Here is a 25,679-nt window from a genome sequence, read left to right as displayed (position 1 = left end):
GAGAGCGTATATGGAGGTGTTATCGATAACTCTACATTTTACTTCCGAATCGAAGCATTGTAATCGCCCATCAAATTTGGCTTAGAAACCATGTGGAATGGTCTGAAATGTAAGGATACAACATTTTTGGAAAATGTCTGTTCGTGATTCCTCTTGACCAGGGGCGTTTTTGCTTTCGAATCAAAGTCTTGTATTTGACCGAGTCTTCGATTTTTTCATTTCGATTGCAAATTATTTAGAATCTTATGAAACGCGAAAAAAAATATGTTTTTTATGTCACGCCTGCGTGTATGTACTGCACTACTCACAATTGCAGATTAATTTTAAGAAAATTGTTAAAAAATACAATAAAATTTGTAGCTGAAAATGGTAATTTTCAACTTATGATAGTTATCATTACCCTTTGCTTTCATATAGTAGTAGTAGTAGTTTCAGCTCGAGCAGTCCAGTAGTTCCTGGCATATAGCAACTGTTGTAAATTGCGTTTTTTCTCAATATCTCAAAAACTACTGCATGTATTTCAATTATTATTTTTTGTCAAAACACTGTTTCCAGTGGGACCTATACACAGCCATACATACAACTGACACGCCTTAATGATTGTACTGTCAGACCTTTTGGCTCATATTGTGTGACTATATTACAAAAAATCAGAAAACTTCATTTTAGACAATTATAATGCCTCCAGTTACAATAAAGAATTTCAAATAATTACTTCTTTCGGCGGGAATCAAGAGGTCAGCACTATTGTTGGCCAAGCGCAAAGAGGATAGACCAAAGTAGAGGCTCAGTTCTGGGGGTTTGAGTGACGCCAGTTTCTCCACGTTACCGACGTGATTTCACCCCCGAAGAGACGGGGCGCCACGAGTCCTACTGTGGTATCAGCATATCGGCCAAGCGGGGGGGCTCCGTTCGTACTTGTTCAACTGTACAAATGATCAACTGTACACAGAATTTTCAAACGGTGAGAGCACCGTTTGAAAATTCTAAAATTCTAAAAAGCTAGGCTGTACATGTGGCGCTGGGTCCACATGTACAGCCTAGCTTTTTTTCTCGACAGTTGAATCCCTTCACAGTGGTGCTCTCACCGTCTGAAAATTTTGTGTACAGTTGATCATTTGTATAGTTGAACAAGTACGAACTGAGCCCCCCCGCTTGGCCGATATGCAGATACCCCAGTAGGACTCGTGGCGCCCCGTCTCCTCGGGGGTGAAATCGTGTCGGTAACGTGGAGAAACTGGCGTCAGTCAAACCCCCAGAACTGAGCCTCTACTTTGGTCTATCCTCTTTGGCCAAGCGGATGCGCAGAGAGGATCTATTAAGATACCCACCTAACGCTTGATCACCGGAGTTCGTTGAGGTTCGTTGTCATTGTGGGCAGTTTTGGCGGGAAGTCGGTCGAAGTAATACTACAATGGTGAAGGAGGATACTTTGGCGCAATATTTCGATAAATTATCCTATACCATCGAGGATAAGGAGGTCCTACTTAAATGTAAGTAACTACAAACGTCTCTTTCACCGTTATATCTCCCTATCCCCAGTATTTGGAGTTTCTGAAACTGGAAAATTTGTCGAAGCAGTTGATGCTGTTCCTTTGCGATTGATAATATCTATTTATTGACTAACCTGAGAGGAAAATATCTTGTGTCAAGTCTACATGGGGCACACTGGTTCCCTAGTACATAATTTTTTCCATTCAATCGCCTTTGAATACTTTAAAACACCGAAGCTCTGAACATAACCTCAACACATCATCGCGCTGGACGAAAATGAAGTTCGTTTTATCGAGTCTTCGGTTGATTATCTCGTGACCTCGGGTAACACCATCCGCAGATGTACGAGTAAGGATTTCCAGGATTTTATAGAGTAATGAAAAACAAAAAATATATTTTTAAATGTAGGAAGAGTTCACAGAAGGGAACTTTTTTAAGGTATTGTGGGGGGAAATTAGTGGCGACCAAAGTACAGCTCGGCGCACCTGGACCACCAGAGCTATTCGCAGGGCCACATTTTCATCTAAACAAATGACGAATGCGACGTTTTTCATGAGGAATACAGCTTGGACGATCTCCATGATGAAATGGAGATCGAGGCAGTTCGCCTAGCAACGCAAGCGAGAGTACTACTAGCATCTTCCATCGATTATTTATTAAAATTAATACAATCCTGTTTGCCTTCATATTGACTAGTATTTTGTTAATCAATTCTACAATATACGAGGATTACTTGAACGAAGAAAATAGAGGGGTGTCTGATAATATTCAGCAAATGAAACTATCTGCTAAAGTATCTAGAAATTGATGAAACCTCGCCAGAATTGCTGTTAATTTCAAGGTCATTTAATGTAATTTCACTCTAGCCCAAAGTACTATACTGATTTGGACATAAACCAAGCAAATCTCACGACAATGAGAAAAAAGATGAGCATTGTCAAAACGTGTCATGCTAAAATTGCTACATCATGGTTCATAGCTATTGATCTAGCCCAGTGTCTCGCAAACTTTTTTAGTCTGCGGCACGCTAACTGAGGAATTTTTTTTCCGCAGCACACTAAGCTAAATAAATTTTCGGAAGAAAACGTATATTTAAAAATAATTTTAAAAATTTGTTTTACAAACAGGTACATTAATTAATATTTGGTACTATTGGAAATGGGTTATAAGAAATAAGAACAATTCAATAAGTAATTTAAACTGTTTTATTCTTTAAGATTTCAAGTCAAATAATTATGCTCGGAAGACACGTCTACTCTATACCGATTTCATAGACGAACTGACCAGGTCTACAAAGGGAAACAATACCCTGGACCTTCCAGCCACATGTTCTCAAAGAGTCCCATTCATCCCTCTCTGTCTTCATACCTACAAACAAGCCTAAATGCTATACCTCACACTCCTCGGAATTCAAACCCATAAAAATGTCTTTCAACACTCAGAAGAGAATAAGATTGACTTTTGTTCTCTATTTATTTTATGAAAAATCCAACAGGTACAATAGAAAGGAACATATTATTATTTTAAGCTTAATGTGATGGATGGGCTTGTTTCTGGGAACAAATTTGCATTATTCGTACCCCCTCGCTTGTGCATCTTGTTGTTACGACAAAGTTTGAGCGGGCAAATACGAGTACCTGCCTTCTGGCTAATTTAGTTAAAGTTAAATGACTACTTTTTGGGTACTTTTATAGTTATCAGAAATTGGTTTTTAGATTAATCTCAGAATATCTAGTGCAACTTGGAAAATCTTTTGCGGCACACTTAACATTTTTCCGCGGCACACACTTTGCGAGATACTGATCTAGCCGATGGAATGCCTAATATGAGATATCAATTTAAAGGAATCAATAAGATCTATAAATTGACATGTAATACGTCTTCAATAGTCAAGTTGACAGCCCTCATACATAGCACAAACCGTCTTTTTTGACGTGTCACATAACAGAGAAGATGAAACAACTTGCTATACTTGACGAGAAATTCACTGAAATCATAATTGTTACACAACATAGCACAGCAATAAATTCGTTCAATTTACTTGATCAGTGCATATAGAAAACCCGAAGCTAAGCCGAATTCATAAAAAACACGACATATATTCGTTTCCTTACAATATACTCTTTAAAAGAGAGAGAAGAGAAAAGGGTACTGAAGAAAATGAAGGGGCGTCTGTTGGAATGTGGAATACAGAATTGGGAAACAAGTCAAATCTGCTTCAGAGCAATCAACTTAACTATTTGAGGTCTTTCCTCTTCGAGAGCACTCGAGAAATTCACTAAAAGTTCAATAACTAAATGAGTGATGCGTAGATCGGTCACAAAAGACATAACGTAGAACAGTCACCTTCACGTTCCATTCACTCCGTCATTCAATTCTATCATACCGACTAAACACATCACTCTCGATAAACAATATTGAGTATTGTCTTTAAAAGATTATTTTTCAATCTCTTAACAGTCTCTCATAAAATTAATCAAAATTAATATCGACCAAACCGCCAGGAGATTCATAATAATAATAATAATAATAAGAACGATCCTAATTACAATTCTGCAAGATATATTTTACATTCTTGCATAACTGGTACAGGAAAATAAATAGTACTATTATTAGTCATATGATATGTCAATGATGGTAATCAGAAGGGTTTCGTCTTCCAAATTTTCAATGCCCCACACTAGTTTGATTCTTGGTGCCTGTACCACAAGTGGATCAGTTTGTGGAATCTCGTCACTATTTTATTTTTCTCTGCTTTATCATATCTTTCTACACACTAAATGATCTGATAATAATATTCGAGTGTCATTACCTGATGTCAAAACGTAAAAGTGCAATTATTTTATTGTGTTTCAACCAATATTTGTTAGTTTTATTGGAAGCGAGGTTAATAAATAAATGACACTATGAAATAAGAGAAGTTGAATTATATTTTATTCGGATGTATTCTCATTTCGAGAGAACTCATCGAGATGAAGAAGAGATGTCAAAGGTACGAGGCTTAGTCGTTTGCTTATATTATTTTGTGAACATTCATCTGGAGTCTTTATCGTAACATCACATAGACCGTTCCTCCAAGAAAAGTGATTTCATAGTATAATAAATTCAATTTATACGAGTTTGTAATAAGATCGAATTGTTTTTGCTCTTTTCAATAAGAGTCAATCAAAAGAGGAATCCAACATGTATTGATGGTACTGCTTTTCTGCTTAAAATATGACACTTGTAGTTGAGGGTTGACTCCAACGGTCATTATTGAAATCACAATGTCTTTACAGGTCTGGATTTGTGCGATCTGTATGGCCGCGACGAAGCGACGTTCGTTGAAGAGTGGGTGGGATACGTAGCATCGAAAAACTATGAACCTGAGGACAGCAATCCCTCGATGGAGAAGCTGACAGAGTTCGAAAATACAGTTTTGAAGAAGAGACAAACAATTAAAACAGAGAGTGTGACTCCCAAGAGTGAAATGGGGATTTTAGCAGCATCTGCATCCTCAAAACTATTCACGTATCCTTTTTGAAGTTTAGTGATCTGTGGATTCTGTGGCGAAATGATAGAGCTATTTAAGGGTAGGTGAGGGTGGCTAACACGACCAAAAACGGGCAGAAATGAGAAAGTATCCTCTTAGAGCAAAAAATGGCTAAAATAATAAAACAAGCAGCGACCGACGCTAGTCGACAGAAGTGATTTGGTCGTTAGTTTAGGAGTAATTAGTCATTTTTTCCTTAATTTCTACCAATTTCATTGGTAGTATGCGCAATGAATTCGTACTAATTCAGTTTTAAAAATGAAAAATTAGATATTCGCAATGAGATTAAAAAACTCAAGCAGTATATTGTCCTATGTTTCGAATGAAAAACTTCCATTCTATTTTTTAATTTTTTTTTTTCTTAAATTATCTCTTCCTATGACCTCACACTTTATTTCTGGAACAGGCAACTATATTTTAGAGGGTTTCTAAGAAGAGATAAGTAATATTTTGATGGAATGGATTTATGCAAAACATTGAACAAGAGGCAGATAAGTAGAAAAATTGATTCAAAATCGAACCTAAAATTATTATTTTGGTTGAGTCACGCGATAAAATTATCGTCCCGTAAAAAGAGTCCTCAGCCAAGTCAAGAGTTAGATTCTCATTTTTTATTGTTACTCAGCCTAGAAAATTCGTCGCGTTTAACTATCGCATGAACATTTGAATTTAATGTTTGACGAATGACTATTATACAAGAACAAAATTCTGGCAAATTCGAAAGAGGAAATTTGATAAATTCTCTTTAAAGAACATGGAGAGGAAAAAGACTAAAAATGATAGAGTAACTTTAAAGCCATTGCATATAATCTATTTTCAGGAAAAATTAAATGAATATCTGAAACTACTGGTGCCATTGGGCACATTTAAGGCAGAAACTGTTGTTCTCCTAAGAAACATGTCCTCTCAATATTTCACTTTCGTATCTCAACTTTAACGAATATTAGAAAGTGTTCAACGATTTTGTCGAAAAGACATAAAACCGAAAATATCTCGGAAATTTTGTGAGAACAGGTATAAAACTTTTCATCGATCTAAATAAAGAGGATCAAGGCGAACTTTTGGAAGATAAATTAAATCGGTCCCTTAGTTTTGCAAAATATTCTCAAAACACTTTTTCAAAAATTTTTCAATATCTCCAGGACTACTAGTTCCATTAAGCCCATCTGCAATACGAACTGTTGGGATGATAAATGGCCTGTTTTCTCCCAATTTCAAATCGGCATCTCAATTTTTACAACTGCGTGAAATGGAACGACTTTTTCAAAAAATCAAAATTGCAAATATCTTGGAAACTTTGTGAGGACATGTATCCAACTTTTGATAGATCTACAAAGAGGGTATCAAAAGTAATATTTTGAAAGAAAAAACTAATACAAATTGGTTTATTAGTTTTGGAGATATTCACGACAAATCATTGAAAAACAAATTGGTCTTTCTTGCAAACTATTCGACTAATCAAGTTGTTGTTGTGCACAGAGTTAGTCCTAATTAAGAAGGATATTTGATTTTTTTGGACAATTTATTGCTCAATTTTCTAAAAATTGATTTCGGAAAAGTGGAATTTTTTCAAATTGTTCTTTCTTGTTTGAAATTATTATTATTGAGTCGATACCGATGTTTCATAGATAAAAAATGATAGAGAAGAACACAAATCTAAAAGTGCAAACATACCAAGAGGGGAGGGGTTCCCATTCACCGTACGTTGATTTGACTAAACTGAAAAAAAATTCAAATTGCCATCAAAGCGAAAACAAACTTCTAAAGTAAGGAAGTCACTGAACTGTCTAATTTCTAAATTTATTTATTTTTCATATACCCCACAATATGAAACAATTTAAAACGGTTTTAACATTTTTGTTTAAAAAAATTTAGTAAAAATCTTTCTGCCCCTTTTAGATTCAGTGACGTCCATTAAAACTCGCAAATAATGAAAATACACTTGAATCGTTATATCACTTCGCTATGGAATAATCAAATTGAAAGCCTATGAACATGATTTTATAGAGAGTTGAATGAGGGAAGATTTTAACCGAGTTTGCATAGCCTTTTTTGTGTTCAGCTCAGCTTAATCCTGTTCCGTCATAGTGATATAAACTTCCATACAAAGGTTCGATCAAATCCTTACATCAATTGTTTTTTATTATCTAACAATCCAGTGATGACGAAGGAATCCTTGAGATGTATGGGTATAAGCCATCGACACCATCCGTAAGTAAATTTTATTGATCAATTATCTGATTGTGGGAGTGAGTACTACTTCATGCATAAAATTATGAATAAATTAATTTTTCTTCGTGTCGGCGAAGATACAGTAGTTATGTGCTCAATTTTTTGATGGCCTTTGCCGAATTTATGAGCTCTATGCGAAAGAAAGTTGAGAGGTAAAAAAAATATTCTTTGAAATGATGTGCTCCAGTAAATTCAAAGGTCGTAACCCAAAAATAGCTGTAAATGAGATTTTTGGCATCATTTCGATTGTATTAATTTTTGGTTACTACTAATAATTTAGTATTGACCACACCAGAATTAAGTATTCATTTAACAATTTTCGATCAAAACATTCAGTATCGGTTAGATTACTTTTTGCTCAAAATTAATTTATTGAAAATCTTGAAATATTCAGAAACTGTTTCTTTCGGCACGATATGGATTGCTGACTAAATGCTGAAGATGAGTAGATGAGGTACAATTTCCAATAAAAGATTTTTATGATGGATAATTTCGTTATTCATCAATGAATTGTAGAAAATAGTCGTATTTAGTAGAAATTACCATTTTTTTAATTTTGAATGGAAGCTATCTAATCGTACTATTTTTAGATTTTTTAATTTTGCTTATAACTGATATAGGATGATCTGAAATGTAAAAATATCAAATTTGAGGACCATGTGTGTATGTCCACATGGTCAATTTGATGTCCACCACTCTTTTAGAAAATTAAAAGAATAAACGATTTAAGTTATTCTGAGAAAGGTCAAATTTCGTCAAATCACAGGAATTACTAAGGACTAAGTCTGTGTCAAAATTCAGTTTGATTGGTCCATTTGTTCGTTTTTGACCACTTATCATTTCGTTCTAAACGAGTTTTTGCAAATATCTCGAAAACTATCGCATCTATTTCAATTTTCCACCTGTCAATATATCCGTCTCGATATAATCTAGTTCATTCAATGAAAATATGTGTATACCCCATCGCACTAAGTTCTCGAGATATTCCAATTTTTTGTTTGGTCCAAAATAAGTTTGTTACTATGATAATATTGGAAAAAATTCATTCATCAATTCCAAATCTGTCATACAATTCCTTCTTGATAATGAAACGTTGGGTATTGAAGAAGAATTGAATTGAATCATTAGTTCATGAGATATTTCAATGCTTGTTTTTTTCTCAAAAAAATCTGCTATTAAGTGAGTGTTTGGAAAAATTGTCGTGTCAACTTGAACTTCAGTACAAAGTTTCCTCTTGTTAATAATTCCATCGACACCTTGTGAAACTAAACTCCATTTTTTCCGTATCGAGATTTCCATTTCAACTTGCAACGATCGAATGATAAAATAACAGTCAAATTCAGAGTTGACTGAAATCCACACGAATAGTCTGATGTTCAACTAGAAAAGTATAAAAATATTTACTCAGAGAAAAAATCCTCAAAGTCCTTGGACATCCGTAAAGATAATATCAACATTTTTGTGAACACCTTAATTTAATTTATGAGCAATTTTTCTCGCACAAAATACCCCCCCCCCCGTACATTTTTCATCCTCAAAACATTCAAAATGTTCGCCAAGAATCAAATTAAAATTCATTGACTCCATAAACATCACATAAAAATCTACTTAAAAATAAATCATCCAATCACAATAATATTACCATTAGTATCTATGCAAATCTCTCGTACATCGCGTTCATGTATCCAATAAAAAAATAATCAATCTGGATGGAATACAAGAAACCCCAAAGTTGACATCGAAATTTGGCAACGGTGCTGTTAGATCGTAAAGAATCTCAGCGGCTCTTGTCACGTGAACCCACAGAAAATCCCGCGGTCCCTCATTGGCTGCGACGGTTCTCATCTCCATTGATCCACTGACTCTGTCAGTCCGTTATATCAGTTCATTTTGTTGTCATCGTCAATTGGAAAGTAATCAGACTGATAAATTCAAAGAAGTTATGGTACAGGACAGTCCGTAGAATTCGTTAGAAGTATTGGATGAGTACGAATAATCTGCGGACGAATTCATTAGATAAAATCATTTTAAAAAATTGAATATTCTCATAACTCATGAATGTGATTTTTGTTTATGGATGTAAACATTTTGAAATCGAGGGAAGATACAATTAATTTTTGCTTTGAAATGAAGACATTGTTCTTGTTCAGATTTAAGTTTTTGATTTGTTGTGTAATGTCGACTTATTTAGGATGGACAAAGTCTGAAAACGGAATGCTTAGACCCTGTCCGGGTGTATGTGTGAATTTATCGATGTGTAAGACAAAGTTCTCCTTTAATTTTTTGTTACTGAATCCGCGGAATTAATCAGCCCTTTTCCAACTTGTGGTGGCTAGCATTAACATTGACTTTGATGCGTGCATGAGATATAGCAACTTTTATTAACTTCCTTTTTCCTCAATATCGCAAAAATTACTACAAGGATTTCAGTTTTTTTTTCAAAATACTCGGCTCAGTGAGGTCTATCTAAATCGATTGAAATGTTCAAAATTTTTCTGATAGGTAGAAGCTGTTGAACCTCGTCTACCAAATTTTAATTTTTATCACTGGGTTATTCCACAATAATTCATAAAAAAACCTTCTGATTTCAATGAACGGTGACTTGAAAATTTTGCTAAAGTGTTGTTCTACTCGAGTTTCAAGAGGAATTTTTTTTTTAATTCAAAGGAGATGTTGTTGAAAATGGAGTGTCTATAAAAAAATGTTTACTATTAATATTTTATCAAAACGCCATAACAATAAGAACAATGATTATAAAATTCATTTGAGTGAAAACTTTGATAAAAATTTAGTAAAATGTGATAAACATGGATTAGACATAATCGACAGACCGTGATAAATATAATAAATAATTATCTCCTATTTGATTGTGCATCTATATTTTTGTTCAGTTTTTAACATTTATGTTCTAGTCAATATAAGGACTCGATATAATTCTAGCAAGGTTAATAATCCGATGTTGTTTGCTCGAGTGTGTTCCTTCCCTTTGGTTCGTCCAGGGTGAGAGGTCTGCCCCACAAACCAAGGCCCTTTTGTTTAAGGGGGTTGGTCCACGTGTTGGGCGGTTTAGATCATAAAGAAGCCCAGTATTTTCCGTCATTTCCTGAGAAGTTTACAACGGATTGATTGCTCCATTTGGTGTCGAAAATATTTACAAGATAAACGATATGCAAAATAATCGCTCGTAGGATTTCGCATAATTTATTATCAAAAATGAATTCATGAATATGAATTATAAGAACAATTTGAAAAAGTGACAGCTAAAAAGAATGTCATCCGCTGTGAATTACGAACCAGAGGAAATTCATCTGAGTGCATTGATCCTTTTTTAGAAATGTCTCTGAATCTACAGAAAGAGTTGTAGAATTTCCCTTGTAAAATTGCAACAATTTTCCCCAAAGATTTTGAAGCCTTCTCTGGTGCTCGCAAAAAAATAGAGCATCGATTCTATAAATTCCGTATTCGCGGATTTTGGAAAGTGGGAAGCCTACAAACAATCGCCATGTTACAGAAGCCCCTCCATCACTTTCCCCCCACAAAATGGCGACTCTGAAGTTGTCGAGAAGAGGTTCATTCTCCGTGTCCACCTCATCTTTCTCGTTCTCCACGGTCATCTTTCACCGATCGCCTGCCTCAATCTTTTTTTCCCCCTCATTGTTCCCTCCACCGGGGCAACACCGCTGATGATTTACGCAGAGCAGGCTTTGGCAACACTGTCCTGACATTCTTTTTGGTCTCCCTATGCTGTAGTAATGACGTAACAACGTTCTACCTGTGGACCCAATTCTCCAACTGTTGCCCCTTCAGGATGTATCGACCCTTGTCTCAGCACCGCAGTTTCATTTCTCGGAATTTCATGTCAGTTGCCCTCCATATTTCATCTTTATTCATTTGCTTTGGTTTTTTTTCTTTACCATACATTCCAATTCTTTCAAGATTTTTTTCCCCGTTATATTACAAGGAGTTTGTCTCGGATAATTACTGATCATGGAAATTTTATTCTTTTGTACTTGTAGAAAGGTCGCGGCGCAACCAACTCAACTCCCAAATGATTTCTCACTGAATCTACTGAAGATTTTTGTTCACACGATTTTTATGCTTCAACTCCTTCATCCTCGAAAATAGGAAATTAATGATGAGCGAGTAATGAGAAGTGAGAGGACGTTGGAAATTGTTACTTTGTCGATACCCTCCTGCATATCTCCGAATATATCAGATGAATCATTTTTACTCTACATGTATACCCCAAAAATCCAGAAGGCTCACTTTTCTAGTCACAATGTCACCCCCATTTTTCATACTTGGTAAAGACAACTTATTCCATATGTCCCTCCAACTCCTCCAGACATCGCCAATTCCGACATTCCCCATAATTTTTCGATCTTCGAAAAAGACTCTGAAATTCTACATTTTCTACGAACGTTTTCTTCTAGCTCCTCTCTCCATCCCACAGTCATCTCATCTCCCGCAGATTTCACCGAAAAAAATCATCTCCCTTCACCGAACGCCCCAACATTCTACGGCCCTGCTCTGCCACCAGTTGCACGAAACATGGCTAGTCCTGCCCCGACGGTCGTTCAGTGTGTGCGTACACCCAACCTCCCATATCCTCAATTCCAGTGCCACGTATCAATCTCTAAAATCCTAAACCCACCCTTTCCTTTCCCTCCCGAAAACCTCTCAGTACATCAAGTGCAGTGTAAAATCCAATAAATTCAGCTAACCGAAAAAGAAGGAAAAATACAACTGGAAGGGCGCCATACTCCATGTTGAGGTAAAATTTCTAACGTCTTTCCGACAGGTGGTTCTCCCCACCCCTCGGTCCAGCACTCTTCCCCCACAAAAATCCAGGTAGAATTGCCACCATTATCCCCACTTGGCATTTTCTCTCCCAGGCATTCCCTCCACAAAGAACAACCCAGAGACATGAATGCACGATACCTTCTCCAGGGGTACCTATTCCCTTGAATAAAGAAACCGTTTGTCGAGGTGAAGAGGGGGAGGGGGGTGAGACTCTTCTCCCCTCCCCTCCTCCTTTCCCCTGTAGCCGCCAACCAGATTTCTTTCAAAGGGCATAATTTCAGTTTTCAAGGCCGGCTCGAGCTGACTATTCGCATTGCTCAACGCGTCGTGAATAAAACTCATAATTCGTATTTCTGAATTGATAATTTTGTTCATTACTCATTCACTGATTTTGCCATTTCTCTAAATTTTGTGGTTATGATGGTTTGTTACATCGAACTTGTCACGATTAGTGATCAGGAGTAATGATGATGAGGGATTCGTTGGCAAGCAACAGCAAGGCGCTTTGAGATGTCGACAAGCCGGCTCCATCGGTTGGGAAAATGATACTTCGCGAGAGTTCGGTCGTCTTCGTTGGGTTTTATATTCCCTCGTTATAACATTGGTTTTTACTCGAGGGGCTCGTGGGCATTCGGCCTGTGAAACGATTTAACGTGATTCGAGGAGAACGCCAGTACACAGAACAGTGGCGTGGCTTGGGCTTTGTGGTTAATACGACTGATATTCTTCATATTCTCCTAATTAACATTCCATAATGTGAATGATTGCATTTGTTTACTATCGGTGAGTTTTGATTAGTGATTTTCTTTGATTAGTGTGAACCAGTGATTGTGATTTTTCATGATAAATCTGTTATTTCTGGCCATCAGACATTTATTCTCGATAGAAAGAGTATCAGAAGAAATTATTCCCGGGAATAGTTTCGTCATTGGCATCATTAGCTGAACGAAATATTGGAGATTTGAGGTATTGGCAGTGAGAAATTTTCGGTGACGCAATGGACGCCACCGCAACCTGTTGCTTCCCCTTCGGAGAGCGTCTCAAGCCATTCGGAGCGTCTTCAACTGGTCCTGCGTGAAAAAAAATATATCCTCCAACGTACTCATCCTCTGCAGTAGAAAATACTTCATTCTGCTCTACAACGGTAATAGTTTGTCGATAAAAATCTGTTCCTTAAAATATCGATATCGGTCATTGTTTGTTTATGTGGAGCATATCACTAAAAGGAGTCGCTAAAAGCGAAAATTCTTGAATGTTTCCAGAAAGTTCGTACTTCAGTTAGAAAACATATTCATTCAAATTTATCGATTGTTACGTTCATTTTAAAATACAACACTTCAGGGGTGAATTATGTAAATGAGAATAATTATGGTTAATCATAGGATAGAGTGGGAATAAAATAAAATGTTTTGTTCCCTGGCGTTCTGCTTCCCCGAATCGATTGCGTCTTGCGATAAAACAAGGAACGCTGAAGCTCTTTGTTCTGTTCCGTTGTCAAGTTCTCTTTCAAGTCCAGAGTCATTAATTTCTCACGATTCTTCACTCACGCCCCTGAAAATTATTCTCATTCAAAATTGTAATCCTCGGAGAATAGAGGGGAGGGGGCGAGGGCGTAATTTAATTGAATTATAATGAACACATGCACAGAATTACGTATAAATCGTCATAAATATTTTATTTACGTTCTCTTAGTGTTTCAGTGAGAGACAAAGAGAGCTCATCATCTGTTGAGGCTTCTTTCGATCAATTAACTGCAATTGATGAATTGCCGCCTAATCTCTCTTGTTCCCGCCTGAATAATTCTCGTTGTGATCTTCACTCTCGTATATTTTCACTGATGTGGTGGGAATATAACGATTTTACGCACGCGACCCCGCATGACTGCAACAGTTTGGTGTATACGGGTATAGGGGGTTTTAGGGGAGATATCTACAGATAAAAGTGAAAATTAATTTGTATATTATGTAAATCAATATACATTTTGAATTTCTAAATTATTTTACAACTAAAAAAATTAAATTGAATTCCTCTTGATCATTCGCTTTACCCCGCGTTGCTGAGGATCAATTGACAAACTACCGCAAATATTTCGGATATTAAGGGGGGAACATTTAGCATTTTTTACAACATTTTCTATCCAGGAAAAATAAATCAATTATGGGAAAGATCGTAATGATAAAAGTCTCTATTAACAGGCATTCCATTTTCCCTGGAGTTCAATATTTATACGAATGTTAAACAAACCTGTCGTTTGTCTTACGATTATTAATTTTCATTCATTAAATTATTTTAGCGTCATTTCACAATGATCCTGTTACTCCATAAATCGAATTATTGAACTCAAATTAATTTCACATTTTCAATTATAAATATTTTTAGCGTCTGTAGAATATAAATCCCCGGTAAAAAATTGAATATTTTTTGCTTCCAAATGGAAGCCTGGTATTTGACCAATCCTTCGAAAATAATGTTTTCTATATCATATCTGTATGTACGTACTGAAAAATTTGCAATTTTGAAAATTAATTTTCAGGAAAGTGTAAAAAAAATCCAGTGAAATTTGAAGTTAAAAATCTTAATTTTTAACTTATTTTACTCGTGAAAATACCAATTGATTGTTTTTTTTTCATGTGAAAAAATCTGGTAAAATCTCTAGTTAAAAATCGGATTTTTCAATTTATTTTACTCTTGAAAATACCAATAGCTTCATTCAAAACTCACAATTTCTCCCTCCACTATTCCGTGTAGAACTCACCCTAAAATCTTGTAAATTCATCTCATGCTGAATTTTAACGTTCGTTCTAGCTTTGTGAAACGCGTGTAACTGGTAAAAGTCCAACGTCATTTCCCACGGTGCCAGTGAGCGTACATACTACACATACCGAGGGGAGGGGAGGCGGAATAACCGAAAAAAGGGGGGAGAGAGAGAGAAAAGGATAACGAGATTTTCAAGTAGCCAAAGGGGAACAGGGGGAACAAGGAGATATGGTTGATGTGAAGGGAGTCCATGTCCGACGCCACATGCCTGAGATCAATCCAAAAACCTCCACGACCTGGAGGGGGGAGGGGGTGGAGGAGCCCCCTCCCCCCTTCCCCTTAACTCTTATTTCCCCCCACCCGCACCCATAGATCATGATCATCATGATGTTTCGTTCTGCGGTCAGTCCAGGGCCGCTCTTTCTCTCTCTTGGTTGAATGTTCCAATGAGTATTATCTCTGTTTTTCGAGCGTTTACGTTTAAATCCGTTGCCTCCCAAGATTACTGTGGCTTTTAGAGAGCACCAGGTGATTTTTAGAAATTTACCTGAGAATTTCTAAGGTCAAGGTGAGGGAGAGGAATTTACTGGCGTTTTTCAAATGATGGGGGAGTAGTCATCAATGAACCGCGTGCGCGAAGGAGACAGGTTAATGGCAGTTGACAATCTTCAATGAAAAACTTCGTAATTGGTAATTTTCATTATTTTTCAGAAGTTTGGTTTTCGTTGAGGAATGGACTGATCGAGAGAAAAATGTCCGGCGACTGCGAGAATTTATACTGAAATTAGTCACTATTAAGGAGATTATTTATTGGTCAACAAAATTATAAATGAAAGACGACAAATATTGACTAAGTAACTCCTAACAAAAAAGAGTTACATGCATACATCCTCAAGGGCATTAATTGCATGTTAAATTCCATAAGCTGTTGTATTTTCATGAATGCCTGGAATTTACTCACCTCAATTGTTTTAGGAAATATAATAATCAAAGGAGTGAAAATTCAATGTGAAAAAATTATCCCGACTGCACTCAGTGAGTGACGGTCTAGTGCACATATGATAAAATGAAATTGTGACTAGATCCACACTCATTAAGTACGCTCGGTGATTAACAACAAGTGGCCCCTTTGTCAGGTACCTGTGTAAATAATCTTTTAATTTTCAAGATATTGTTGCTCTCGATATTAAACATAAACCGGTTGATAAATTGTCTAATGATTATTTCCTTTTTAGGAGCCCATTGCAGGTACTCTAATTCCATAGACGAGTATGAATTTGGTGCACGTTGATATGACACCCGTGACTAGATACACACTCGTCTACGGCGTCCTGTTTCTCATTTATTTGGTAACAAAAGGTTTTAAGTCGTGAGCATTTTTAATGAAAAAATTTTTCAGTCTCATCAATCACTCATGTTAGTTCATTCTTTTTTTTATCAGATTAAACGACTGAGGAGTCCTGAACATGCCGAAGTCATCAATCCTGAGAACAAAGTACGAGCTGTGGAGAGCTCGTACTCGCCTGCCAGTTATGCCGTTAAAGCGTAAGGGAATCACAGTTTTTTCCTTTCTCACCTTTGTGAATCTTCACTTTCTCTTTAATAATTATATTTGCTCAATTATGAAAATTGAATGGATTTCAAAATGGAAGTCGTTTGTGGAATTTACGTATGAGAAACTCCTTATAAAGACGAGATGAAATAATTGATTTTACGTTGGGTGCCCGTCATTAAAAATATTTATCTTTTATAGTTTAGCAGAGGTCAAAGACTACAGTTATTAAGACAGATTTTTTTTTTATAAATATGCCTTTCTTTATATTAACAATCTTCTGCGGGGTTGGAAATTTTTAACAGTATAATATTTTATATTCTAAAAGAAAAAAAATCATCGAAAAACACGTTCTAAAAACGAGGACAAATTTATCTATTCCGCGAAAGTTTGACGCATTTACTCTCCTTGAAACCTCAATTTTATAATATTTTAATGTAATAATGACTCAAATTAATTTGACCGATTGATTTGATTTTCTCACATGTAAGATGAAGAATTTATATACCCTTTCACATCTTGTGATATCCTAGAAAATTCTTGAATAGGATTTTGAATGAGGTAGGAAGGGAACCACAATTATTATGCTCGATCTAATTTTGCAAGAAAAACTACCTGAATAAATGAATTATGCGTTATGATTATACGTTTTCTTGGAATGATCTAATAGATCTGATCTTATTGATAAATATAATATAAATTTAATATAAGTCCTTGGTGGTATATGTTTTTCTTAGTGTGAAGCATGATGCATTTTTTAATTTTCAAACCATAAATTTCTAGTTGTAAATGAAAATCTATATAAATTCAACCATTTTTGATTATCGTTTTCAATAGATTGCATGAAGAATTTTAAAGAAAAGACTGAATATTTCGCATTATTTTAATGTCATTATGTTTTCAATGAGTATTTTGTAGTTATTATTTTTTAAACATTTATTGTCTGCAAATACATGACTGAAAATGTTTGATTGAACTGGAATTCGTATCCTTTTAGACATGAAATTGATCCCATGAACAACGCAGTCCATAACCAAGGATTCAAATCCTGGTGCTGGAAAAAGCGAACTTATGGCCTGTGGAATTTATTATGAGTTAGGTAGAAGGGAATGCGAGTAGGGAGTTGTTAGTTTAGCAGTTAGGCTGGGGTAGCGCGGAAGTACTGGGACGTATTGGTGAAAGGCCGCTGAGATCTGTACGGAGTCACGTAAAATGTTTTATGAAAACGAAAAAACGTATTTTAGCATTTTGATATCAAGATTCAAACTTCCCAACTTCATATAAAAATTATCGCACAACTCTGCAAATTTAGTGTTGGCAGAATCTCATCAAATCTCATAGAATATCTGATGTTCGATGACACAATTACGAAGTAGTTGGATATCTTTGAAATATTGTTACTAATTATAACAATTTAAGGATAAATAATTAGAAAAATTCATGAAAGGATTTTTCTAGTTTGATCTGTGAAAGAGACACCTTTATTTGATAATGCGATTATTGCCGAATAATTGCTTTAGAGAAAGTGTTGGCTGGTAATGTATCATGTAAAGAACACATGTCTATTGTGCATATACGTATACTGATGCATGTTATTTCATATGAAAATAAGCTCCATTGTTTCGACTTTGGAAATCTTCATTTATCAGTGGGCTCCCCACAGAGCGCAGATCCTCGTGATCGACTCAGAAGGTTTCTGTTTGAAGCTCTCAGAATCAATGATTGAAGCATACAGTTTAATCATGATATTTCGAATAGTCAAGAACTTATTGCGTTGGTCCTATTGAAAAACACAGAAGGTTTGAATAAAAAATAATCCGTGCATTTTTCTTTCAGTGCAAGAATTACTGGATTTACTGGAAAATCTAGCGAAATGCAAGGATTATTTTTTTCAATTTTCTACGAAAGAATACGAATTCAATTTTGATACGAAAGAATAGATTGTACCTCTATTAATTATGACACAATTGATCACAAAGCAAGCAATTGTATTACATACCCTATTCATTACAGGAACAATTTTATTACAGGCACATTTCACCACAGGTACAATTAATGATGGTTTGATGCACAATAGGAACATTCCGAGTTCGAACCCCGGTCTAGACTATCCATTTTATCAGTAAATTTTCTTGTTAAATTATATCGAGAAAAATTCCGCTTTTTTTCTATCTAATCCAAAATCTTATTCAAGAATTTTCTCTGGCATCATAATATGTGGAACATTATATATAAATCTTCCGTTTTACATGTGAAAAATGAGGAATGCCTCACAATTTTGTGTGTTATCCTTGCACAGTGACCGCTAAAGTCGATATACTAATCCTTTTTTAAAAAAAGCATGTAACGGTTTTCTCAACTTTTTCCAGCATATAGCATGTCTAAGCTATTGCATATCAAATATATATACATAGATAAAATTCAAATATTTTGCCTTTGGGTGCTGTATTATATCGACTGGTCGTTATCTCACAATTGACAAATCGATATAATAAATCATAATATGATAAATTGTCCCTGTAATAAAACAAATGTAATGAATTGTGCTGTAATATTGCAGTACCGTAATAAGAAGCGACAATGCCGGATGAATATACATTCAACAACATACTATAGTTCGTTGAATCTACAATATTTTTTTTTCACTTTTTACTTTATTTTCTCCTCTTTTTCACATATTCGCAGTAACATATCATCCTCCGTTATCTGATCCTCAGAGAACTTCCGAAACGAGATGTGGCCGCCAACATCAGTGGGAAAGTCATTCAGCAATTCGGGAATTACGTAGAGACTTGGAAAAATGAAAAATCAAAGGAAATCGTCAAACTCTGTAAAACAATTAACTCTTGCGTATCCTCAGACCAACCCTACATGTTTGACATTCTCTCTCGAAGACTGGAAATTATGGAGAACTATTGCCACGAAATGGGGAAACGGATTTCTGACGACTGGCCGATTGACAACAAAGAGATGGTCGTTACTGCTAATGTCACGGAGATGATTCAAGAGCCGTTTCGGACATTTGGTCGAATAAAGTGCGAGAGGATGGAGGGAACTGCGTCCTTCATGTTGCAAAATTGGTTTATCCCGGACGATGACGAGAAAGTGGATGATGATCCCTCGCGAAGAAGGAAGGGTGGTGGTAGTGTGTCGACATCCTTGAATATGAGCAAATTGAAACAATTTTCCATATTTCCTGGCGAAATAGTCGTCGTGGAAGGTGTAAATCCAGGAACTGAAACATTTATTGTCAGGGAAATGAGGGCAAGAGTTGGGGTGCAACCAACCCCTCCACCGAGTATTAGACAGACGATGCAGATTGTCGTGGCTTGTGGACCTTTCACTCAAGGGGATCGACTCGACTTTCAGCCGCTGATGAATCTCATGCAGAATGTCGCGGAAACTGAACCCAATTTACTTGTCCTGGTGGGACCTTTTATACCTCAAGATAATGAGGATATTAAACAAGCCGTCGTCGTCGACACACTTCAGGAGGTTTTCGAAGAATTGGTGGAGAAAATCATGAATTTTGTGAAGGGGTATGGATAGTTGTTATTATTAATGATGTTCAGGCGAGACAGAAAAATGCAGCTAAATGTTGAATTTTTTTTTTCAACATTCGTAGACATATCGTGAAGCCTTGTACAGAGTTTCACATTCCTGAAAAACGTCGTTCGAATACAATAAATTATTTAAAACAGTCGGTTTAGCTCGCGGTTTTACGGTAAAAGTGAAAAAATCCGCAGGCTGATGGTGAACATGCAGTCAATATCATGAAATTTCATTCATTTATGGGAAATTGATAAAGACGCCGTCTGCAAAAGTAATAACATTCATTCAGAACGCTTTTCAGTCGTCGTTTAAAAAAACCACAAACAATGTAATGTCCTAATTTACGCGCAGCGCAACGTCGCGACAACATTGCAAACCGCGGTATATTCAACAATTTTCTAAACGATATCGTGGATTTTAATATTTAGAAACAAAATATGTTGGCAAATAACGATTAATGAAACTATTCATAATCGACGCTGAACGACGCATTAAATGGTTAATAATATGGTTTCAATTAATCAAACAGTATTTCTCAATTCATCTATATGTACTTGTCTGCAAAACATTTTTGTAATGTATCAAAGGAGTTTCATACTCGAACATAGAGACTACATTTGATATTATCTCATACTTTGCCCGTACTGAGTTCAATATTCATTCACTCATATGTATCATTTACTACTTTCGAATAATCACCAGCAATTTCAAGAAAAATGCGTCAAGATCAAGATAATTTAGCTGTTTATAGGAATGTGAGACATACACCGAGGACATTGAGTAAAATATGGCAAACTGGCTAACTTTGCAAACAAAAAATCTGTTATCGGACTAACGTCGCTACTTTTTTTTGCAAATGAATTATTGCCCTTTATCCTATTATTATTATTATTATCCTTTTATTATTAACAGTCCAATGAAAAATGTCTTAATGCACGACTCATGTGTTTGAAAATTCAATACCGATGAAAAAATGATTTGACAATAGAAAGTGTCAAATATGCTTCAAACTTTCATTTAAAAGACACCAACTTTGATCGTTCACGCATTGGTTTTCTGCAAAAATATCATAGATTTCCGTCCTCTTCGCCTCCTACATTCCGTCATCGGTGGAACATTGTTAAGATTTTATTATGAAGGGTTCACTTTTTAATTAAATTGCACATAGAATTTAAAAAAATGCCGTGTCGTGTATGGAAAGACGATAAATCCTCGCGGTAGTACAATATAAAGAGTGTATTTAAAACGATGTCTTCGTATCAGATCCGAAAAGTAGATGGAGATAGTTACGTCTGACCGGCTCTAAAAATGACTTACAACCGACTTTTTCTCGGTGGAGCATGCGAATTAAAATACTTTTAGTTTTGGAATGTTCGAGAACTCTCACATATAATACCACAAGTACTTCAAAATTATCGAATATTTCCCGATAGATTCGTTGCAAACAAATGAAGTCGTCAAGTTTTTCACATATAATACCACAAGTGGTTCAAAATTATCGAATATTTCCCGATAGATTCGTTGCAAACAAATGAAGGAGTCAAGTTTTTCAGGCTAAAAAATCACGAGTGCGAAGCACGAGTGATTTTTCCTGAAAAACTTGACGACTTCATTTGTATGCAGGGAACCTAGAGGGAAATATTCTATAATTTTGAAGCTCGAGTGGTATTCAGGGGATTATTTTTCCTATCCAAATTTCGGCCAAGAGAATTGTGCCATGACATGAAAAGAGGTTTATTTGGTTAGGTGTCGTTTGTTTATCAAAATATTCAAAAAATTATCGCTGATATTCGAGGTAGGCTATACAAAATATCAACAAATGGTGCAATTCTATTGGCTGAAATTTGGGTGGGAAAAATAATCACATATAATACCACAAGTGGTTCAAAATTATCGAATATTTCCCGATAGATTCGTTGCAAACAAATGAAGGAGTCAAGTTTTTCAGGCTAAAAAATCACGAGTGCGAAGCACGAGTGATTTTTCCTGAAAAACTTGACGACTTCATTTGTATGCAGGGAACCTAGAGGGAAATATTCTATAATTTTGAAGCTCGAGTGGTATTCAGGGGATTATTTTTCCTATCCAAATTTCGGCCAAGAGAATTGTGCCACGACATGAAAAGAGGTTTATTTGGTTAAGTGTCGTTTGTTTACCAAAATATTCAAAAAATTATCGCATGTAATACCACAAGAGCTTCGAAATTATCGGATATTTCCCGATAGGTTCGTTGCAAACAAATGAACGTGTCAAGTTTTCCAGTTTAAAAATCACGAGCGCGAAGCGCGAGTGATTTTTCTGGAAAACTTGACGAGCTTATTTGTTTGCAGGAAACCTTGAGGGAAATATCAGATAATTTCGAAGTTCGAGTGGTATTCGGGGGATTATTTTTTGCATCCAAATCTTGGCCGATAGAATTGCACCATGAGACATAATTTTCAACGAATTGCCATTTAATCTGTCAGATACAATTGAGGGTTACTTCAACATTTGTTTTTTTTTATATATATCAACATGCAAAATTTCCAGTGAAATTTCCAAGAATATCCGCTGAAATACCGTGTTGACTATACAAAATAACGTCGAATGGTGCAATCCTATTGGCCAAGATTTGGATGGGAAAAATAATCGCTGATATTCGAGGTAGGCTATACAAAATATCAACAAATGGTGCAATTCTATTGGCTGAAATTTGGGTGGGAAAAATAATCCACAATATTCGTAAGGGCCAAGCATGGCATATGTATATCTAGATTAAAATATTCTAGATGGAACAGAATAAAACGATTAAATTGTTAAAATATTATGGATCGTATTTGCACTACGAATAATCTGCCCACTCAGAATTATGTTAATTAAATCATCCCCAATATTGATATTCACTTAAACATATATTTCTTATGACTGACTAATAGAAGTCATTGGCAAAATGATAAATTAAACATTTAATCATTAAAATCTCAGGTTCTAATTGTTTTGTAATCCTGAAACGGTGCGATGAAACTTGATTTTTCAAGATTTTTTCTTGAAAAATCGAAGAAGATTAAATTTGAAAAATAGGGATTTTGAATACAATCAATATTTCTGAATTCCTCTAGTAGTTGAAAACAATCTTTAATTTATCAGAAGAGTAGAACTACTTGAATAGTATAGTGAAATGATCATAGGTTTTACAATATATTTATATTTTTTAGTTCCTGCACGCAAGTTCTTCTGATGTCCTCCAGCAAAGATGCTCATCATGATAATGTCTATCCAACTCCAGAGTATTTTATTCCTCAAACACTGAAGTCTTCTAATATTCACACTATCTCAGATCCAGGAATGATCAATGTTAATGGGCTTGCCCTGGCTGCTACGTCTGTCGATATTCTCAAGCACCTGGCAGGCAAGGAAATCAGCCAGTGAGTAGAGAACAACTCATGCTATTAAGTTAATTCAAATCAACTAGTTTATTAAAATTAGGTCAAATACAACAACTCCACCCTTAGGCAAATTGGAGGATGATATCAAAATCCCAGAGGTCTTTCAACTTTGAGAATTTGAAAGATTAAAAGATATTTAGCGAAGAGCTTTTGCAACAAACTATTCGACATCATAAATTTTCCTCGTTTTTGCAATATTTCAATTCAATTCAATTCAGTTTATTTTCTTGATGTTACAAATGTCTATCTTTGTTTTACATCGGCTGCCGTCAGTTTCCCTCTTTTTTAGAATATTATTTCTATAATTCGAATGAAGTAAAATACCAATGAACATATTAAAAATTTTTATCCTCACGGAGCTATCATCATCATCCCCCGCAAATTTTGTATCGTTTGGTGAAAATTCATTTTCTAAGCCTTCTATCAATACTCCTCACTAAACTAAAATGGAATAGAAATTTTTGAAAATTGAATATCCTTTATTTTTCAGTAATATGACTGGTACAGACCGAGTCGTCCGTCTAGCCGAACACGTGTTGCATCAGGCCTGCTTCTACCCCCTGTATCCACCCTCCAAAGAAATAAACATGGATATTGAGCTGTGGGAGAAGTACGCACATATGAAATGCAGACCACACATTCTCTTACTACCTTCATCCTTGAAACCCTTCTGCAAATGGAGCGATGACACATTTATCATAAATCCAGGGGATATGTCCAAGAATTTGTACACCAGACTCAAGATTCATCCCACTGATGGCAAGTTATGGGGATCAAATTCCGTTGATTGTGAGATATTGAAAGTTTAAATAAAAAATGATACGTTTTTAGTTTTGAAGTGAAGTATAAATAATAATTTTTATATCATAAGCATTGTTTTTTAATAAAAAAAAAATCTCTACTGCCAACGATATTTTTTATTTAATTGCTACCGAGTGGAAATCTTGTGCTTGAGCAATTTTTCGATCCTCTTATTTCAATTGCAAATTATGTAGAATGTTATCAACCGGGCACCATATAAAGCTATGAATATATGTATACCCGTTGGTGCAAATATGGCGAGATATTGCCATTTTATCAGTTTTTTAATGTTTTCAGTATTTTACTGAATAATTTGATAAAAATTGAGATAGAAAATTAAAATTTGAAATCACATGAATCACACGGATATAATCACACAGATGGGCGTAATCCATCGGGTGGTGGTTACAAAATTTACTGGTTTGTTGGAGATCATGTTACTAATTGGTTAAATATATCTTTCTAAACTCCGTGACGAATGTCAGTACCACTCAGTACTAACTCACATCGCAAATATCTACCTTTTAATTTTTTAACTCTAATTGGTGCAGATCTATTGGGAAGCATTCTACTAATCGAATCGGTATAAATGAAGGAACAAAACAACAACCTGTAAAGTATTAGTCACGTTACTCTTGTCGAATAGCATCGGTTGCCTGCTCGTTTTCAATTTGAATTCCAGTGAGCATCCCCTGTGTTTTGAATCGATAGTTGAAAAATATTTCATAGTTAAGGCGAATGTTTATCAAAAATTAATTTACAGATGGATTGAATGGGTTTGTACGATTAGTATTTCTTTTATTCTGGTGTTTCCACTTGAGATTGTAAAACATTTTTATGAGAGAAAACTAGGAAGTTTGGGGGTGATGTGTATGCTCCATTTTCCTGAATGTATACAGAGGTGCAGTGCATGAGTGGGACCATTGTTGATGAGAGACATCAGGTCCAGGGTGTTCTATCCCTTTAGTCTTTTAGTTAGCTCCTTTAAGGAAACGAAGCAGAGCAGTTGTGCCTTTTCAGTGTATAAAATAAAAGAATAAAACGGGATTCACTGCGCTAATCATTTACAATTATCCCATTTTCAATACTGTGATTTAAAAACTGATACAACGATGATTTTTCAACTAGAAACTTAATCACTTAATCACTTGTGGCTCGAAATGCACTAAATATTAAATTTTGGTTGTAATTTATGGACGTTGGGTGCCATCTTCACTGATATTTTTCAAATTGTTGTCTCGTAATTCAATAGACACCTAAAACAATAATAAGTAAGTAGTGTGCTGCAAGTCAATCTTGTTATGGAATAAAAATAGTACATTTCTATACAAGTGCAACGGTGTGGTAACGAGTGTGAAATTGAAATGATACATCCCGTCGCACGTGTATCCGAACTATCCTGTTTGTTAGTGATGATACGTTCAGCGAGTGGTGGCTTTTCGTTTACAAGTTGTGAATTTTCATTTACAACTAAATGAAAAGGCACTTTTTGTCACTGCTGCTACGTTCAGCCCGTGTCGAAAAGTGTCTT

General features: G+C 35.5%; 1 protein-coding gene and 2 long non-coding RNA genes across 12 annotated transcripts; 2 read left to right on the top strand and 1 right to left on the bottom strand.

The window, feature by feature from the left end:
- Nucleotides 1-1,170: 1,170 nt before the first annotated feature.
- On the top strand, nt 1,171-24,273 carry LOC135166883 (DNA polymerase alpha subunit B). 9 transcript variants are annotated; one of them, XM_064129580.1, is made up of 12 exons: nt 1,171-1,493; nt 1,582-1,842; nt 1,933-2,621; nt 2,712-2,989; nt 3,210-4,486; nt 4,654-4,688; nt 4,773-5,004; nt 7,186-7,237; nt 16,260-16,363; nt 19,088-19,909; nt 23,117-23,326; nt 23,838-24,273. In XM_064129580.1, exons 5-12 carry the CDS (start codon nt 4,467-4,469, stop codon nt 24,154-24,156), a joined length of 1,794 nt encoding a protein of 597 aa, XP_063985650.1. In that variant the 5' UTR covers nt 1,171-1,493; nt 1,582-1,842; nt 1,933-2,621; nt 2,712-2,989; nt 3,210-4,466; the 3' UTR covers nt 24,157-24,273. The 9 variants fall into 9 exon arrangements, with proteins under 9 accessions (XP_063985650.1, XP_063985649.1, XP_063985648.1 ...); XM_064129579.1 differs by having other exon boundaries at nt 1,933-2,335; nt 2,712-4,486; XM_064129578.1 differs by having other exon boundaries at nt 2,712-4,486.
- Nucleotides 12,374-13,885, top strand: LOC135166885 (uncharacterized). 2 transcript variants are annotated; one of them, XR_010299764.1, is made up of 3 exons: nt 12,374-12,844; nt 12,931-13,205; nt 13,762-13,879. It is a non-coding gene; the product is annotated as an uncharacterized LOC135166885 (long non-coding RNA). The 2 variants fall into 2 exon arrangements; XR_010299763.1 differs by having other exon boundaries at nt 12,376-12,844; nt 13,754-13,885.
- LOC135166887 (uncharacterized) lies at nt 13,271-14,897 on the bottom strand. The gene is made up of 3 exons (XR_010299766.1): nt 14,783-14,897; nt 13,744-13,990; nt 13,271-13,612 (listed from the first exon to the last, which is right to left on the bottom strand). It is a non-coding gene; the product is annotated as an uncharacterized LOC135166887 (long non-coding RNA).
- Nucleotides 24,274-25,679: the final 1,406 nt, after the last annotated feature.

This window comes from Diachasmimorpha longicaudata, chromosome 10 (assembly GCF_034640455.1).
Source record: "Diachasmimorpha longicaudata isolate KC_UGA_2023 chromosome 10, iyDiaLong2, whole genome shotgun sequence".
NCBI classification, from domain to species: domain Eukaryota; kingdom Metazoa; phylum Arthropoda; class Insecta; order Hymenoptera; family Braconidae; genus Diachasmimorpha; species Diachasmimorpha longicaudata.
The sequence above is the reverse complement of the archived record's forward strand: the minus strand, read 5'-3'. Positions and strand labels throughout refer to the sequence as shown.

Bases quoted from the DNA above. Each gene is read 5' to 3' on its own strand.
- LOC135166883 (XM_064129577.1), top strand. From the start codon at position 1,415: ATGGTGAAGGAGGATACTTTGGCGCAATATTTCGATAAATTATCCTAT. The intron at 7,238-16,259 runs GTAAGTAAATTT...TTTTTTTATCAG, and splicing joins ATAAGCCATCGACACCATCC to ATTAAACGACTGAGGAGTCC. The intron at 16,364-19,087 runs GTAAGGGAATCA...TCTGATCCTCAG, and splicing joins GCCAGTTATGCCGTTAAAGC to AGAACTTCCGAAACGAGATG.